The following is a 15,539-nucleotide window of genomic DNA, read 5'->3' on the forward strand; positions in this document are numbered from 1 at the left end:
TTAACCCGGGTTATATGATATAATTACAGTATATTCCAAGTGAGGTGTACAGACAGGTCTTACCAGATGTTCTGAGGTTGATTTGTGCCCAGAAATGTGTCTTTTGGATGTAAAATCCCTTACGAAGAAAGATAGAGAACTGGTCCTGTGCTCTGCTGGGTTTAAAATGGTGTGTGTCCCCAAGCTGAAAAGTTCCTCAGTGGAGGCGGGACATCCTAATCTTCTAAAGATTGGGAGGTTGCCTAGGAAACATTGACACTTCAGGGAGAGGTGTGAAATCTTCATCAGGAGCTGTTTATCTTCCCCTTTGAGGGAAATTATTTTTTCACTCTTTCAGTATATATACTAATATACAGTATGTACACATGTGTGTATATGCCTGTACAGGCCCTTGCGACGGGCAGCGACTTCTTGGTGCACCCCAAATGAGCAGCTTGTAGGTGGGGCGGTGTCTTGTTCAAGGGAACGTTGGCAGTTCTCAGGAGGTGAACTGACACCTCCCACTACCAGCTCATGCTCCAAACGTTTTGGCCCACCTGGGTCTTGAGTCGGAGACTTCCGGTCCCCAGCCCAAGACTTTGTGGACTGAGCTACTGCTGGCCCAGCAACACTCTCAAAGTTTCTGACAAAGTCTTGTAGACAATGTTTGGTGCTATTCAATGAATTGGGGTGATTAAATAAAAGTTTATGATCCAAGATAACATTTGTCAGTATTTTTTTTAAAGTAATGGCAAAGTAATTGTTAAGTAGTACTTACTAGCAATGACTTATCCGCTGATGTGGACCCTTCCAAGTTTCTAAGGGTGGGGGTGGGGGTGGGGGTGGGGGAGCGGGGTTGCCCTGGCAATATCGACACCTCAGGGGGAGGTGTGAGAGCCTCATTAGCATCTCTCAAAGTGTCTCACTAAGTTTGTAGGTACTGTATTTGTTTGGCTGAAGGTACTGAATTGTCTTGATTTAATAAAAGGTTGTAATCTAAAATTACATTTTAGGAAGATATTTCAAGTTATGGTGGGCTCCGAATTATTTAATTTATATTTTGGGATTGACTTTTAATAAGGGCTTCGATGCCAGTTTTTAAAACTGCACCCCTTTTTAAATAGTTTTGGACACGCTTTGAAAATGCATGCATGTAAGTTCAGCAGTTTACACAGAAATATGTCAATGAGGTTTTTTGATAAACAGTAGTGTTCTTCTCAACTCACGGGTTGTGTCGCTCCTCAGGCGGAACCTTTTTCCGTTTTTACAAACAGGAAATGTGTTTAATTTGTGTCGGACAAGCCGGAAGTAGTATTCTGGAGTCACATTGAAGGCTAAGATTTCGGTCACCTGCAAATTAGGTAAGTTAAGACTGTTGTTACAATAATAATCGTTTTAGTGGTGTGTTATAGCCACTCGGTAAATAGTATCAAATATTTTTTTATACGATAGCTCAATTCACGTGTTCAAAGCGGAGCTACATGACCAGCTAGCATTAGCATCAACCTAATCATTCGTGTAAGCACGAACGGCTAGCTGTAGTATTGCTTGAATTCTAATCAAATTGGGTTGGTAACGATTCTGTGGCACTCAGTTGGTTGAATTAGTATGGTGTGGCTCCATCCTTGTTTGATTTATGAAGTCAGAACGTTTGAAATATTCATGACGAGCTCTAACGCACACGGCCTTGCCTTTGCTCACAGGACAAGTGACTACCGACTCCTGATGACGTTACGTGGATGATAGGCAGCAATGTTCTCTTCAAAGGTTGTTTCCCGTCTTAAAATATTACGTAGAGTATCTTGTAAGTATAAACGACATTGTCTTTCTTCGTATCTATGAAATTTTATTTAAAGCTGCAGTTTAATATTTATATATTTACCTACTGTTGTGATTTTCCTCTTAATTGCAAGGTACACTTCAAGGCAATGGAAACATTGTCAATGGATGTGTGCGACCACTTGTTCCAGCTCACCACTCTTTACTCAAAGATAGACTGAGAAACTATTCAACAGCAGCAGACAACACCTCACCTCCTCAATGGGTCCAGCTGGAACCAGAACTTGACGAAGCTCTAATACCACGAAAACTGTCAGTGAGTCCACTGGAGAGCTGGCTCTCCCTCCGTTACTCCCTTCCTCCCCTGCCGGAGACGGTCCAGCCACAGGAGGACATAGAGCTGTTGGAAGAGAGAGTCCTTCCACCCATCTCTGTCCCTGTTACGGAGGATAGGGATGATGCAGATGCACCAGCACCCCTCAGATGTAAAAATGTTTTGAAGCTCCGACGACGGATGATGAACCGGCATAAATATAGGAAGCTGCGAAAACGTATTAAATTCTTGAGGAGGAAGGTGTTGGATGGCAGGAGGAAAAAGAAGCAGGTGAGTTTCATTTTTTGTTGGAGAACTATGGAATTCTGTCAAATAAAGATTCTGTCCCACAAACTAAGCAGATATTTTCTTAATTGTTTTTGGTCATTGTCTTAAATACTGAACACCAAATAATTTAAATAATTTAAGCTTCATTTCGCAGTGTTGTGCTTTGTTCACATTATTTATTCATTTATTTTATTCATTTATTTAATTATTATTATTATTATTATTATTATTATTATTATTATTATTATTAGTAGTAGTAGTAGTAGTAGTAGTAGTATAAATAACAAAATCTTGACCCAACAGGGATACAAATGTAATTTTGCATTTATATGTTATCTTGCACTTCAGTTTTGCTCAAATTTAACACATGTGACTGTGAACTGTGTGTCTGTTCTGTGCAGAAAAGCTTTGAGAAAGATCTGAAGAGGTTGTGGAGAAAAGCTGGACTGAGGGGTCCTCCAGTGGGATGGACTGCACCTAAGGTCTACACTAAATATGAAGGGGGCAGGGGCTGAAAAAACACTGATGGGCATTTTAGTGTATGTCACGTCCTTCACGCTGGACAGCTCATCACACACCACACTGAACCTAAAATGATCACACAAATTTCTGTGCTTTGCTGTTTAATTGTGGTAAGTTTTTGTAATGAGGATATACTCCCTACAAGTACATTTTGAAAAATGTACAAAACCTAATAAATATATATCATTCAAAGATGAGATATGTTGTTTGACTTTATCTTGGACAGTAAAATAGAAGGACAACTTACATTTTCCTGTTCTTGCTGCACGTAGAAAAAGACACATAATGAACTGGTACCACCATTTTATCACATTATCTCACTTCAAAATGTCAATACAGTACTTTTTTACACTTTTTTAGCAAAAGTTCTTAAAGACCCCATGCAGTATAAATATGTGTTTTGATTTTAGGAGGTTTTTATTTTTTTTCTCAATGATGTACAATTTAAAAAGAACTTCACCTCACATTCGAAGTCTGATGGAATAGGCTCCAGGCTCCGACGACCCTTCACAGGGTCAACAATTACAGAAAATGAAGTAAGGTGAGGTGGGACTTTAACATTTAACTAAGAAGTGGTTTCCTAAATAACTAAAGAATATGTAAGAGTTTATAAAGACACTTTTTTCCCCCTCATGCTTCACCAGGTTTAAATACAGCAGTTTTTTTTTTCACTTGTGGAAAAATTCATACTGGGGAAAAAAAAACATGTTGGCAAATCACTGCTTTCTACGCTCACACCCATAAAAACATTTAGTCTCAAATGTTAAAATTAAAAATTTTAAATTGGGGAAGTTTTGTAATCATTTCCAACCCAAAGATACCGATCACCTAATTTATGATTGTGGGTCATCTGTAGTCTGAAACCAGTCTGTAAAAATTCTTTGTCCAGCGGATCCCAGATGACAACTCCATTGTTAATAACCCAGCCCCGCTAAGGGGATGAAGACTGGGGGAGGAAATGATAACGAGCAGCGCCGCAGCTGGAACAACGTGGCTGGATTATGTCACTGGTGGTTCTGGAGTTCTGGACTGACCAGCACTGAGCACCAAAGTAAATCTACAGTAGTCTCAGGAGAGACTACAGAATAACACCAAAAGGATTACTGGTGCGGAGCTGGACTAGTTAAATGTGTCAAATATTTCATACACTAGTTGTGTCACCTTTAGCGTTTACATCTGTAGTATTCGTGTTCCAGATTAAATAAAGTTTGCCATTGAATTAATTAAAAGTTAATAAGGAACTAAATACTGAAGTGGATTAGCGGCCAAACAGTTCTTAATCCACCGAGTGTCTGTTTTTTCTCCAAGAAGCCTTTGCGCCTTCACGCAGGCTGCAGCGCCAAAAGCGCAGAGGAGTGTTGGATTTCATTCACAGGCGGAGGCGGAGCGACGGGAAGCTCCGTCCTGTAGGAATAAAACAAAATACAGCTGTGCGGTGTTTGCTCGGTCAACTTCAATTTCTTTTGTTTTAACCACCGACGCGCACTCCGCCTCCGACGGGCTTTCACCTCCGCTGACAGCACCGTGGAAAAGATGCACCTCGAAATGACTCTTCTTCAGAGTAAGTCGTGCAGTTTTCTGACTGTTTTTTTTTGGTTATAAAAGAAGTTTTCTTGGGGTCAGAATTGGATCAATGTTAGAATAGTCCGTCAAGAACAAAAGCCGAGCTCCGCTCCTTTGGAATCTACATGTTATTCTCGTCATGATGGCATCATAATGTCGTTTGGAAAGCTTCAAAACGACACAATCTGTTAAATGATTAATATAGACTATTTACCGTTAATTCTCTCAGTGATTGTCCAATTTCTTTTGTCTTGTTTGTGTTGGTCTACGACATGTTTATCTCATCTTTAATCAGATTTAATTCAAGATCACGGGATTCATTTTTCTTTCTTTGACCGGTGTTTTGTTTTTTTTTGTTTTTAAAAAAAATTCACTTTGAAAATAATGTTGAGCTCCACGGATCTGAATCCACGCATCACCAGTGACCCTGCAGCCTCTGGATGGTGTGTGTGTGTGTGTGTGTGTGTGTGTGTGTGTGGGACTGTGTTTATGGCTTCGACCCAATGTGTTTCTGGTTAACTGCGGTCTGACTGGAGGAGTCAGCACAATCCAGCAACCAGTCATTATGTGTGTCAGTAATGAGTGTTTCACCACGAGTGGGCTGAATGCTTTGAGTTGGGGGGGGTTTACCTCCAACCACTATGATTGGCCCCTGTCTTAATTAACAGCCACAACAATAAGGCGCGTAAAACCTTAGAATTAGCCCTCAACTTTGATGTAAACAGTCTTATAAACACGAAACTACTCATTCAAGGCAGAAAATGAGATCCCAATAAGGTAACGTGTTTCTGAACTGTCCCTGCAGGCAATTCACCTTTATTTGGGTTTTTTTTACAAGAAGGTGTCCCCACCGAGATGATAGGCCTGCTAGATATTTCTGTAAAAGCTGCATTTACACCTATAACACCTAGTCATCAGTGATGCATTAAAATTAAGGATTTCACGTACTATAATTATATCAAATCCTGAACAAATCTAGTTCTACTTTAAATTATATTATGATACACATTTATTTTCAGTGAAAGACTGGAAACTCAAGGTTTTGTTTTTTTTTTTTTGTTTTTTTACCATAAAAGTAGTGGTTCTATAAGACAGTGCACAAATAGTGGAAGTACAACTTGACAGCAGTCAGAAAGCCAAAGCCCCACCAAGGCAGCTCACTTTCCCCATTATGTCATTGCACCTAAAAGCAAAATTTGTGCCATAGTTTGGCTCATAAAATGATTTTGCTGCCATAACAACCCACTAGAATTTGGAATCATATTTTTATCATTATTAGTTTGAACTTCCCTTTGATCGGATCTTCTCCAAGATTTGAGAATTTTTTTCCATGGCCTCAGCCTTTCATGTAGTTTCATGGTCATCTGTCAATAAGTTTATACGCAGATAACAAAAACCACCTTACTCCATCTTTTTATGTGGATTCATCCTCAAACTTTATGGGATCTTCTCTGCTACCACCAAAGCAATTCCACCTGGTTTCCTCAAAATACATTTAAAGCATAATGATAAAAAAAAAGAACAAAAATCAATCTCATAATGTTAAAGGAATTGAAAATATTCCTGGGCACGCCCTTTCATCTTGATACACTTCAGAATTGTGCTCAAGCCTCTCACTGAGTTTCATGGAAGTCTGTCAAACAGTTTCTGTGTAATCCAGCTACCAGGCAGACGAGAAGAAAAACACACCAACGCCGGCAAAAGCATTACCGACTTGGCGGAGGAACTTTGGATGGCCGACACTGTGGAAAGTACATGAAATAATGATCATTTGCATCTAATAGGAAAGCTAATATGACTAAAAATACTAGAGACACGTTTGCCGTGCGTAAACCAGAGAAACAACAGCCTGGCCTCTGAATGCGTCTGTGTTTAGCTGAGTCTGCAGCCGGACACGTTGGTTTCATTTACTCTCATCCTGTGACACAGCTGTGAGCAAACTTCACACACGTCCAACTTCCATGAGTCAAACAAATGATGCTGAGTAAACACATGCTTTATGTTTGAGTGGAGCATTCGAAATATAAAATTCTGTTTCATCTTTAGAATGATGTTCTCCATTTTGATCCCTGGGGTTATAAATCAAAACAGTCCTTTCTCAGGTCATTTAGTAATCACCTGTTGTCATAGCCAGAATCTGAACAGCACATTGTTAAACCTTTAGTGTGAACCCGGCCTCTTGAGTCATCCGTCTGTGTGTGTCTGGAGGAGAGATGACAGTAAATTACAGGCTGGGACGCTTTGTTTTACCCTCTGCAGGAAAGTTTACACCCTTCAATTGAAAACCCACCAGAGTTTTCCAGCATGAAGTCCCCTTTCTGAGCACAGATGTGGTTAAATCATTTGGCTTTATAGAGTATTGTTATAAATGAATGCTATAGAAATCCTCTGGTGAAGTATTGACTGTGTGTGGAGTGAAATGAACACACACTCCCTCTGAGTGCAACCTGTGCGCCAATATGAAGGCCTTCAACCTCTGTGGATTTACGAGGCTTCATTTGGTTCTTATGTCACCCCTGTAGGGCCAATTCAACTAAATTAACTGCTGTTATAGATGAAGAACTATACACCAAATTTATATGAAAAATGTTGCTATCAAATAAATGTAATGAGAGTAAAACTTCCAATATTGTCTTATTTATTCTTTGGAATAGAAATAAAAAAAACTCTCCAATGTGTACTGAAGTGCATTCTTTGAGTGACTGTGTTTTATTACTGTCAATCATTGTTTTAGAATATATTCTCTACAGGGGTGGACAGTAACGGAGTAAATTTACTTAAGTACTGTACTTAAGTAGAGATTCTGAGGATTTTTACTTTACTCAAATACTAGAATTCTTTCATACTTATTACTCTTACTCGAATACATTTCCAAGGCAAATATTTTTTACTCTTACTCGAGTTAATTTCTGAGAAGGCTCATGAATACTCGCTACTTTTAGGTTTGCCTGTTGTTGTTTTTTTGTCCCCCCCCCCCTAAAATGCAATTGGCCACACGCAGTGTTCATCAAAGAAGGAAACCTATCACAGTACACGTTCTCAACTGGGATTTACGTAAAAGCGGAAATATGTCATCCCCTACCCAATCAGCTCAAAACAAGACCGCGGTGGCAAAGGTGACTGCCGAAGAAGCCTCCGTTGAATCTGATGAACATGATGAGGAAGAAAACACATGGCCTCATCTTCAAGATATGTTCGAGTTTGTAGAAGTGAAAAAGGACAACGCGGACTCAGACAAGAAAAAGAACATTTTCAAATGCTTATTGTGTTTGCCGAAGAAAAACTGACAAAAGTCACACCTAGAGACCTCTTGTCACTTAATTTTACAGACTGACAGACTGACAGATACTGGCGGACACATGGCCACAGAGACACAGACTGGGGGGCAGGGGGAGACACACAGATTGGGGGGGGGGCAGACAGTCTAGGGGAGACAAATATTGTGGTACTGGGATATGTCCTTCCTGTAAACATTGAGTTGTTGAAGGCAGAGATTTAGTTTGTTGTAAAGCATTGGTTCTCAACCAGTAGTCCACCAGGGTGTCCTTTAGGGGTTCCAGTTGGTCCCCAGTTAAACGAGTCGGTTGGGCCTGTATGGCTCCATTTGGTCTTGTGTGTGTATGAAAGGGGGGCATTGTTTAATAAAATGTGAAAATGACATAATTGTCCTCTTTGATGATTCCATTACTTTTATTTCCATTTTTATAGATGTTGGGGAAGGCTTGGTACAGTATAACATAATGGTTCTACAGGCAGGCACATCAGTGTAGGTGGTTTCAAAGAGTTTCCTCTGAAACAAGAGATACAAGGTACTACAGTATATATAAAATTGTAAAATGACAGTAATTCAGTCAGGTCCATTCTCATCAAAGAAAAAAAAGGGAATTTACTCTTACTTTTACTTTAAGTACATCTAAAAGCAAGTACTTTTTAAGTCTTACTCAAGTAATGTATTGACTGGGCTACTCTTACTTGTAGCAAAGTAAATTTTGACCAGAAATATTTGTACTCTTACTCAAGTACTGGGGTCAAGTACTCTGTCCATCTCTGATTCTCTAGCATAATAAAGCAGTTTCCACTGATGATCCACCAATCTAACTTACTATAAACATCTTGCAGATTTCAAACATCTGTCGTTTGGCTCGACTGAAACTGTTGATCAGTTTCCTGCCGCTCAGAACTCATCAGCCAGCTTTTCAAGCGTTTGAAGGCCTCCCTTTTAACCTATTGGTTCCATACGAGCCTGAGCGCGCTATGAGATGCTGAGGCTGGTCTTTTGAACTTTTCATAGAACAGATAAAAAACTAGAGGGGGAGAGAATTTACAGTCGGGGCCCCAATGCTCCCGAGGGATGGGCTTGATGGAATCAGGTCAGCTGAGTCTGTAACATCCTTTAAATCTTAAAAATATATAACGTCACGTTGATAACTCTACACTACATTCACAGCAATCCTTGCCGGTGGAGTAAAAATACACAGGTGTTTGGTTTTGACACCAGGCGGTGCGACTGAAGCGAGCTGAATGGCGGCCTGATTTTTCATCCCCTCAGGATCATGCCCTTGCAGCCGGCCAGCAGTGGCAGCCGCCAGGATGAATAGAGGCTCTGTATGCTTTGGCTGTGTGCATCTCCGCTGGCCTTTCAGTAAACAGACAACGAACTAGCGCTGTGGGAAAAATACATAAGACATAGCACATGTGCTGCAGGAAAATTTCCTGTGTTCTAGACTGTAAATGGAGGAAACATGAGCGGCAAAATATGCGACCTGTTACGGATCGTTAACCCTTAGAGTTGATTTTATTCTGTTTCTGTATTCTATTGTTTCAGAATTTTGTTGTTTTTTTTAATGTATTTTTTTTCTTCTATTTTAAAATCTCTGGTCTAAAACTGAAATATTCCACTATTGTGCATCAGAACATATCTCTAATTATGTTTCTATCTCTTCCAGTTCTTGCCGTGGTTTTCCTCCCACTAGGTAATGAATGAATTTTCATGCATGCTAGCTGTCGTCTGATATTTCTTTTTGTCAGCCCTCCATTATCTGAGCTCACATGTTTATTTCCTCCTGTCAGCGTGGGGTCAGAGCAGCGGCAGCAGCAGCCTCGGTGTGGTGGTGGAGGCTCAGAACATCACCCTCCCGGCGGGGACTAAGGCTGTTCTTCCATGCCACAGCCCCCGCATGGTGTGGACTCAAGACAGACTGAAGGACCGTCAGAGGGTGGTGCACTGGGACCTGGTCCGCAGCAGCCCAGAGTATTCCGTGGAACGAGTCCTGGACATGTCTCCCGGCGGCCGCCAAAGGGTCTACAACGGCTTCAACAAGGGCCGCATTTTCATCCCAGACTCTGCCTTCAACGACGGAAACTTCTCCCTCGTCATCCACAGTGAGGCTTTTCCCGTAACGTCCAGCGGCTTCGGTTTCGTTTTACGTTCATCTTACGTTTTTTTTTTTTGGATGTTCTTTTCAGACGTGGCCTCAACTGACAAAGGAGTTTATACTTGTAATCTTCACCATCACTACTGTCAGCTTCACCAGTCCATTCAAATCCAGCTCAACGTCACCAAGTCAGGTGAGGCGTCCGGATCAAACACGCTGATGTAATCCCGTGAAACAGATGACATGATGGTGCCGTTTTTTGTTTCTACCTGTTTGTTTCCAGCCCGGAAGGAGAGACGCTACTGGGATGGAGAGAAGACGGTGTTCGTGGTCCTGCTGGGCAGCTCGGTGGCGTTGCCTTGCGTGAACCGGAGATCTCTGTGGAGAGAGGGTCTCCAGGAGGACCAGCAGCAGGTCGCTCACTGGGACTTCCAGGCCCCCGGTGTGCGCCCCGACAGGGCTGACCGCCTGGTGGACCTCTACGCCTCCGGAGAGCGCCGGGATTACGGAACACGCTTTTCCCATCGAAAGATGAGCGTGGCAGAAGACGCGTTTACCTTAGGGGACTTCTCGCTGTCCATCTTTGACCTGAGGCCCATCGATAAAGGCTTGTACTCCTGCAACCTGCACCACCACTACTGCGGTTTGCAGGAGAGACGCATCTTCAGACTCGCCGTGGGAGCTCCGCTTCCATCCACCCCCACCACAGCACCCAGAGTTCTCCAGGAGGATGCGTCAGAACCAAGTAAGCCTCTTAGAATTAAAAAACATCATGAGACATAGCGCTTGTTTTTCCAAAACGCCGGTGAACGTTATTTCCCCCATCTGGTTTCTCGACTAAACCGAGTGACAACGCAGGTCCTGGTTTCTTTTTTTTTTTTTTTGGTCACATTCATAGACATAGTTGGTTAGTTAAATCAGTTCTTCTTGTTGCCAGTTCTGTCCTCAGGCTTTTCTGTTTTTGTGTTTGACTTAAAGAGGGAGGGAGGAGGCCGAAGGAATGTAGAAGCAAGCTGAGTGAGAAAGAAAGAAAGCAAAAAAAAAAGAAAAGAAAAAAGAAAGAGAGAAATCAAGAGAGGAAGGGAGAGTGAAAGAAGGAATCTGGTTGACTGTGATTCAGCATTTGCAAGTTGAAAAATACATTTCAGCTCTATCGTGAGGAGCTGTCTGCAGTAAACAGCTTTAAATTGGGTGGAACGGAAATGGTCTCGTTCTGCTTACAAAGTTTTTTCACATTTACAGCTGGAGACATTTTAACAGCGCCAGGCAGAGGAGTAAGGCTCCAAAAAGGCCAGTCATTTTGGGAGTGGGAGACTCATATCTTGTGTTTTTTTTTCCTACGTTTGACCCCATTTTCCAAAAGTCCCAACCACGTGTCTAGACTGGTTCTCGCTGTATCTCCCGGTTTTGTTTATTCTCCTTTCCTCCCAGCCGGCTGTGCTGCTCTGCTGATGTGTATCAGCCTCTGGTGGAGTCATGGAATCCTGATACATCTGTCTAACATCTGGGCCAGCTGTGACATGAATGTGCAAACTAAAGGGAGGGGATGAAGGTGTGTTAGGCTATAGATCCTCCTCCCTTCTAAAGAAATGACATCCAGTTTATTAGCTCCATACGTGATCAGAGGCCGTCCCGCCTCATCTTTTTTTTTAAGGACTTTCAACGTTAAAACCAAATTATTTGTGCTCAGGCCAACGTCGGAAATCATCTGAAATGAGAGGTTTTCACTTTAACTGTAATAATTTATGGATAAAATTATTCCTGATCCTGAAGGTGTTTTGTGAATCATTACTTAAGAAAAAGAAATCTTTTAAACATGAAGATTCGCTTCATTGATTTGCAAATGAATTACATCTCAAACGGAGGGCAAGCGCTCTGAAATAGACGTCATTACGCACATGCTGGTCAGATCTATCAGGAAAATGGAAATGCGTTCCTCCTGGGACACATCCGAAGCTCCGATCGTGACATTCAAGCTCTGGAAACAATGACCTTGGATACAGTATGTCAGGCACATAAAGTACATCAGCGGCAGGTGATATTTGCCAAACAAGCTCCCACTTGGAGGTTTGTGGTTAATTCTTATCTTTCACACGATTGGCTGATTTAAAAGAGATGGTACGTGGCGTGTTTACCCTCATTAGTCAGCAGGATTCCACAAAAATGACTCATCGCAATTCCATAAAACGTGGTGGGTGGATAGGTGTTCACTCAGAAGAGACTCTATTAAGTTTTGGTTCCGAATCTGGTTGAATCACCAGAGTGTTTTTGACTCTAATAGAAACACTCCAAAGAAGATTTGATGTCTCTCGTGGTCCAATATTTTCTGTGATCTGCCGCTAATGATGGAGATGTGCTAGAATATAAGAGACAAATAATAACTACAATTGCAAATTCAACACTAAGGTCCAACGATCTATTATAATAAAAATCGGGCTTCATCCAAATTAAAACTCATATTTCTGTAACCTTTGAACCAGATTTTTTTATTTGGATCTGCACCAATTTGCACACAATCATAAACACCAACCACATAAATATGTACGATTTGATGATGAATTATTCCCAGAGAATTTAATAACGCTATCTGATCGTAAAAGAAAAACATCTTGAATCTTTGCCCAACATTTAATGGAGTCTGTTCTGACCTTAGACCCATCCTCCCACCAAGTTTCATGGCAGTCTGTTTGGAGGTGTTTGGGTAATCCTGTTGACGAGCCAACTAACAAAAGGACACGGGTGCAAACATCCTCGGTGGCTGCATGTAGTCCTTTTCTTTTTCTTTTTCTTTTTTTACCCTTCGTCAGTTCTGTAAAAACACACCATAGGGATACTCTGAAAATATATATGTGTCAAAACACGCTGCACGGAGTCATGATGTTTAGAATTAAACATCAGTTTGTTGTTATGTTCCTAAATCTCTAAGACCAGTATTTCTGGGCTCGTCGTACATAATAATTATTGTCGACTGCTTACAAAGTGTACACAACCAGTGGAGCCACCGACAGACGGGGAGCTGCCTGCAGACGAGTTAGATGCCATATGCAGTCAGACCGGCCCGTCAAACCGAAGCACTCGCTAATGAGCTCAGCTGAAGGTGTCACAGATTTATTTTCCATGTGTGCAGAAACTAGAAGTCTGTGTTTGTGAGAAGACAGGAAATGGACCGAATGGAAAGCGAACACAGACATGCAGACAGACCACATGAACTGAATTTGTCTCTTTTTTTTCTTCACTTCTCTCCTGCTTTTTAATGGCGAGTGTGTTTTTCTGTGGAGAGAGAGAGAGAGAGAGAGAGAGAGAGAAGAAAAAAAAACACAACAGCTGCAGATGTAGGGTCTGGAAGTCATTACCACCAAACAGCGTTTTAACATTTTTAACTCCTGCTCTCTTTCCTTCTGTCTCTGCGTTTTTGGAAACAAATAAAAGGCAAGAAATCTCAATGGGATTCAAAAACTTTTTTTTACTTTTGTATAAATCTATTTTAGTTTAATCCCTGTTTATTGCCCTAATACTAACCCGGATTGAAATAACAATATATCAATATGACAGTGCATCCGATGCTGGTTTTGAGTTGAAAGCACAATGATTTATTGACTGGAGAACATTTCTCTCTCTGTTCCACCTGAAGGAGAAGAAGGAGTGGAGAGCCCACGCGTCGTGAACGTCATCCTACCCGAGCATCGGGGTAGTTTGGTGCAGCATCTGGGCTACTTCCTGGCGACTTTCTTACTGCTGGCGTTCGTCGTTGTTGCCATTGTTGTTCTGACTCGGCGACGCAAAAATAGAGGTATTCTGAGACGCTTTCATCCTCTTTTTTCTTGTCTTTACCTTTACCTTTGTTTGAGGGTCTGTATCAAATCTGTCTTTCAGGGATGGAGTATGAGCTGCGTCGATCTGATCGGTGAGACTTTTAATCGTGTGTTCTATTATATCTGTCCTCCTTTATGTTAAATACAATGGTGAGCTGATACTTGTTTATGTGCAGAGGAAACGTGATCAGCGAAGTTGAGATGCCGTCAGAGTGTTCAGAGCTGAAGACCTATCACAGAGACCCGATGAATTCAGGTAGCGACGGCGTCATCTGCACATGAGCGGTAAACTCAAGCTGCTTAAACAAAAAATTTATTACAAATGTGCTTCGTCCTTTCCGCAGATTACAAAAACAACCTACTGAAAGAGAAAGGCATGGCCAAGGACTGCAATATGGGTGAGTAGAGATTCTGCAAAGTAAATGAATATATAGCAGTAAACAAAGCAAAATGAAGATTCATTGATTATCCATCCCTCTCCTGTTTCCTCATTTAGAACTGGATGGAAAGCTGTGGAAGTGAGTGGGATGTTCCTGAGGTGCCGCTGGCAGGTCCAGGGCAAAGAATTAAAGATCATGGAGAGGAGAGAAGAAGAAAAACAAGAAGAAACCCAGGAGAGGACAGGAGGAATGCTCCCTCTGCTGTAATTCTACACTCTTAGCATTTTCTCTAAAAAGCCACCATTGTTTTGATGTTATTTTATATAACTTGCATCTTCACCAGCTAACAGAAGTATAAGCATTCGTTTGATCCTTACTCTTTTACATTCATTTGGTCGGTATATGTTGAATACTAGGATGTCTCTGTAAAAATGCATGCATTTTATTGAAGTATTTTTAACGTGTGCTTTGCTCTTTTCTGTTTTTGATAGTTCTCCTTTTTTTGCACAAATTCTGCTGTACCTTCATTTGTAAAGCTGTTTTGATGTGTTGGGTGATAAATTTACTGCATTCTTAGTGATACAGAAGACATTTTAAACCATGGAAATTTCAAAATATCAGCAAAATATCAACAAAAGAAGTCTAAACTTTTCTGGGTTAAAAACACAATCAATCACACTTCTGTCAATTCTGTTTTGAATAATGTTTCCTCAGTGGATATCACACAAATCCATTTGGAGTACATCTGTTCATTGGTAGGTTATGAGGTGAAAAATAAAAGTCTATGACCATGGACAAAAGGCTCAGTCAAACAAAACTCAGGAAAAACAACTTTCAGATAATCATTTGGTTCCTAATGAGCTCTGTGGTGTGTTTGCGTAGCACATACACAATGCACTCTGGTATATAAAACACTGAATTAAAAAAATTAAATCTGCTGGTCAATCATATGGCATTAAACAACATGGCCCTAGCGCTGTGAGGCGTACTGCAGGAAGACGAGGGGCTGGTGTCTCATTGATGCTAAATCGCAAACTGTAATCACAACCATTTCTTCCTCTCTTGCTCACTTGTGCACACTCTGATGTCATCTCTTCTATGAAAAGAATTTTTATTATTAAAGAATCACCACAGTGGCCACAGAGTCATCAATCGCTATCTGCTCCAGATGTTTTATGCATAAACCCACAGGTGTTTGCATTAGCAGGGAACTGTAATACATTTTTCATACCCAGCAGCGTCCTCTGGAGCTGTAAGGTTCGGGTGTGTGAGGCGATGAGATAAGATATGATCAGATGTTTACAGTGAGGGAGGCAGAATAATTCTAAATACTTGTTTGAGGGTTTACATCTGTTATTCCCGTTCCAACAAAGTTACACTTCAAATGACAACAAACAGTTGCATCCTGCAATAATAAAACAATTGCATTATATGTATCATTTAATTTGATTTTAGCAATAGTGTGTGTATTTATTAATATTTGTTTCTTATAATCATTTCCCCCAGACCATACAGATTCATATATTTT

At 41.0% G+C, this 15,539-nt stretch overlaps 2 protein-coding genes across 2 annotated transcripts; both read left to right on the forward strand.

Moving 5' to 3' along the window:
- The first annotated feature begins 1,213 nt into the window (after window positions 1–1,213).
- Window positions 1,214–3,075, forward strand: aurkaip1 (aurora kinase A interacting protein 1). The gene is made up of 4 exons (XM_068340603.1): window positions 1,214–1,340; window positions 1,683–1,783; window positions 1,893–2,362; window positions 2,761–3,075. Exons 2-4 carry the CDS (start codon window positions 1,732–1,734, stop codon window positions 2,872–2,874), a joined length of 636 nt encoding a protein of 211 aa, XP_068196704.1. The 5' UTR covers window positions 1,214–1,340; window positions 1,683–1,731; the 3' UTR covers window positions 2,875–3,075.
- A 1,209-nt stretch (window positions 3,076–4,284) lies between these two features.
- LOC137612661 (matrix remodeling-associated protein 8-like) lies at window positions 4,285–15,147 on the forward strand. The gene is made up of 10 exons (XM_068341297.1): window positions 4,285–4,442; window positions 9,391–9,417; window positions 9,515–9,826; window positions 9,911–10,012; window positions 10,103–10,564; window positions 13,451–13,609; window positions 13,693–13,723; window positions 13,808–13,887; window positions 13,976–14,029; window positions 14,128–15,147. Exons 1-10 carry the CDS (start codon window positions 4,415–4,417, stop codon window positions 14,151–14,153), a joined length of 1,281 nt encoding a protein of 426 aa, XP_068197398.1. The 5' UTR covers window positions 4,285–4,414; the 3' UTR covers window positions 14,154–15,147.
- Window positions 15,148–15,539: the final 392 nt, after the last annotated feature.

The sequence above is a fragment of the Antennarius striatus genome, chromosome 2 (assembly GCF_040054535.1).
Source record: "Antennarius striatus isolate MH-2024 chromosome 2, ASM4005453v1, whole genome shotgun sequence".
Taxonomy (NCBI): domain Eukaryota; kingdom Metazoa; phylum Chordata; class Actinopteri; order Lophiiformes; family Antennariidae; genus Antennarius; species Antennarius striatus.

Bases quoted from the DNA above. Each gene is read 5' to 3' on its own strand.
- aurkaip1 (XM_068340603.1), top strand. From the start codon at position 1,732: ATGTTCTCTTCAAAGGTTGTTTCCCGTCTTAAAATATTACGTAGAGTA. The intron at 1,784-1,892 runs GTAAGTATAAAC...CTTAATTGCAAG, and splicing joins AATATTACGTAGAGTATCTT to GTACACTTCAAGGCAATGGA. The intron at 2,363-2,760 runs GTGAGTTTCATT...TGTTCTGTGCAG, and splicing joins GCAGGAGGAAAAAGAAGCAG to AAAAGCTTTGAGAAAGATCT.
- LOC137612661 (XM_068341297.1), top strand. From the start codon at position 4,415: ATGCACCTCGAAATGACTCTTCTTCAGA. The intron at 4,443-9,390 runs GTAAGTCGTGCA...TATCTCTTCCAG, and splicing joins CGAAATGACTCTTCTTCAGA to TTCTTGCCGTGGTTTTCCTC. The intron at 13,610-13,692 runs GTATTCTGAGAC...TCTGTCTTTCAG, and splicing joins TCGGCGACGCAAAAATAGAG to GGATGGAGTATGAGCTGCGT.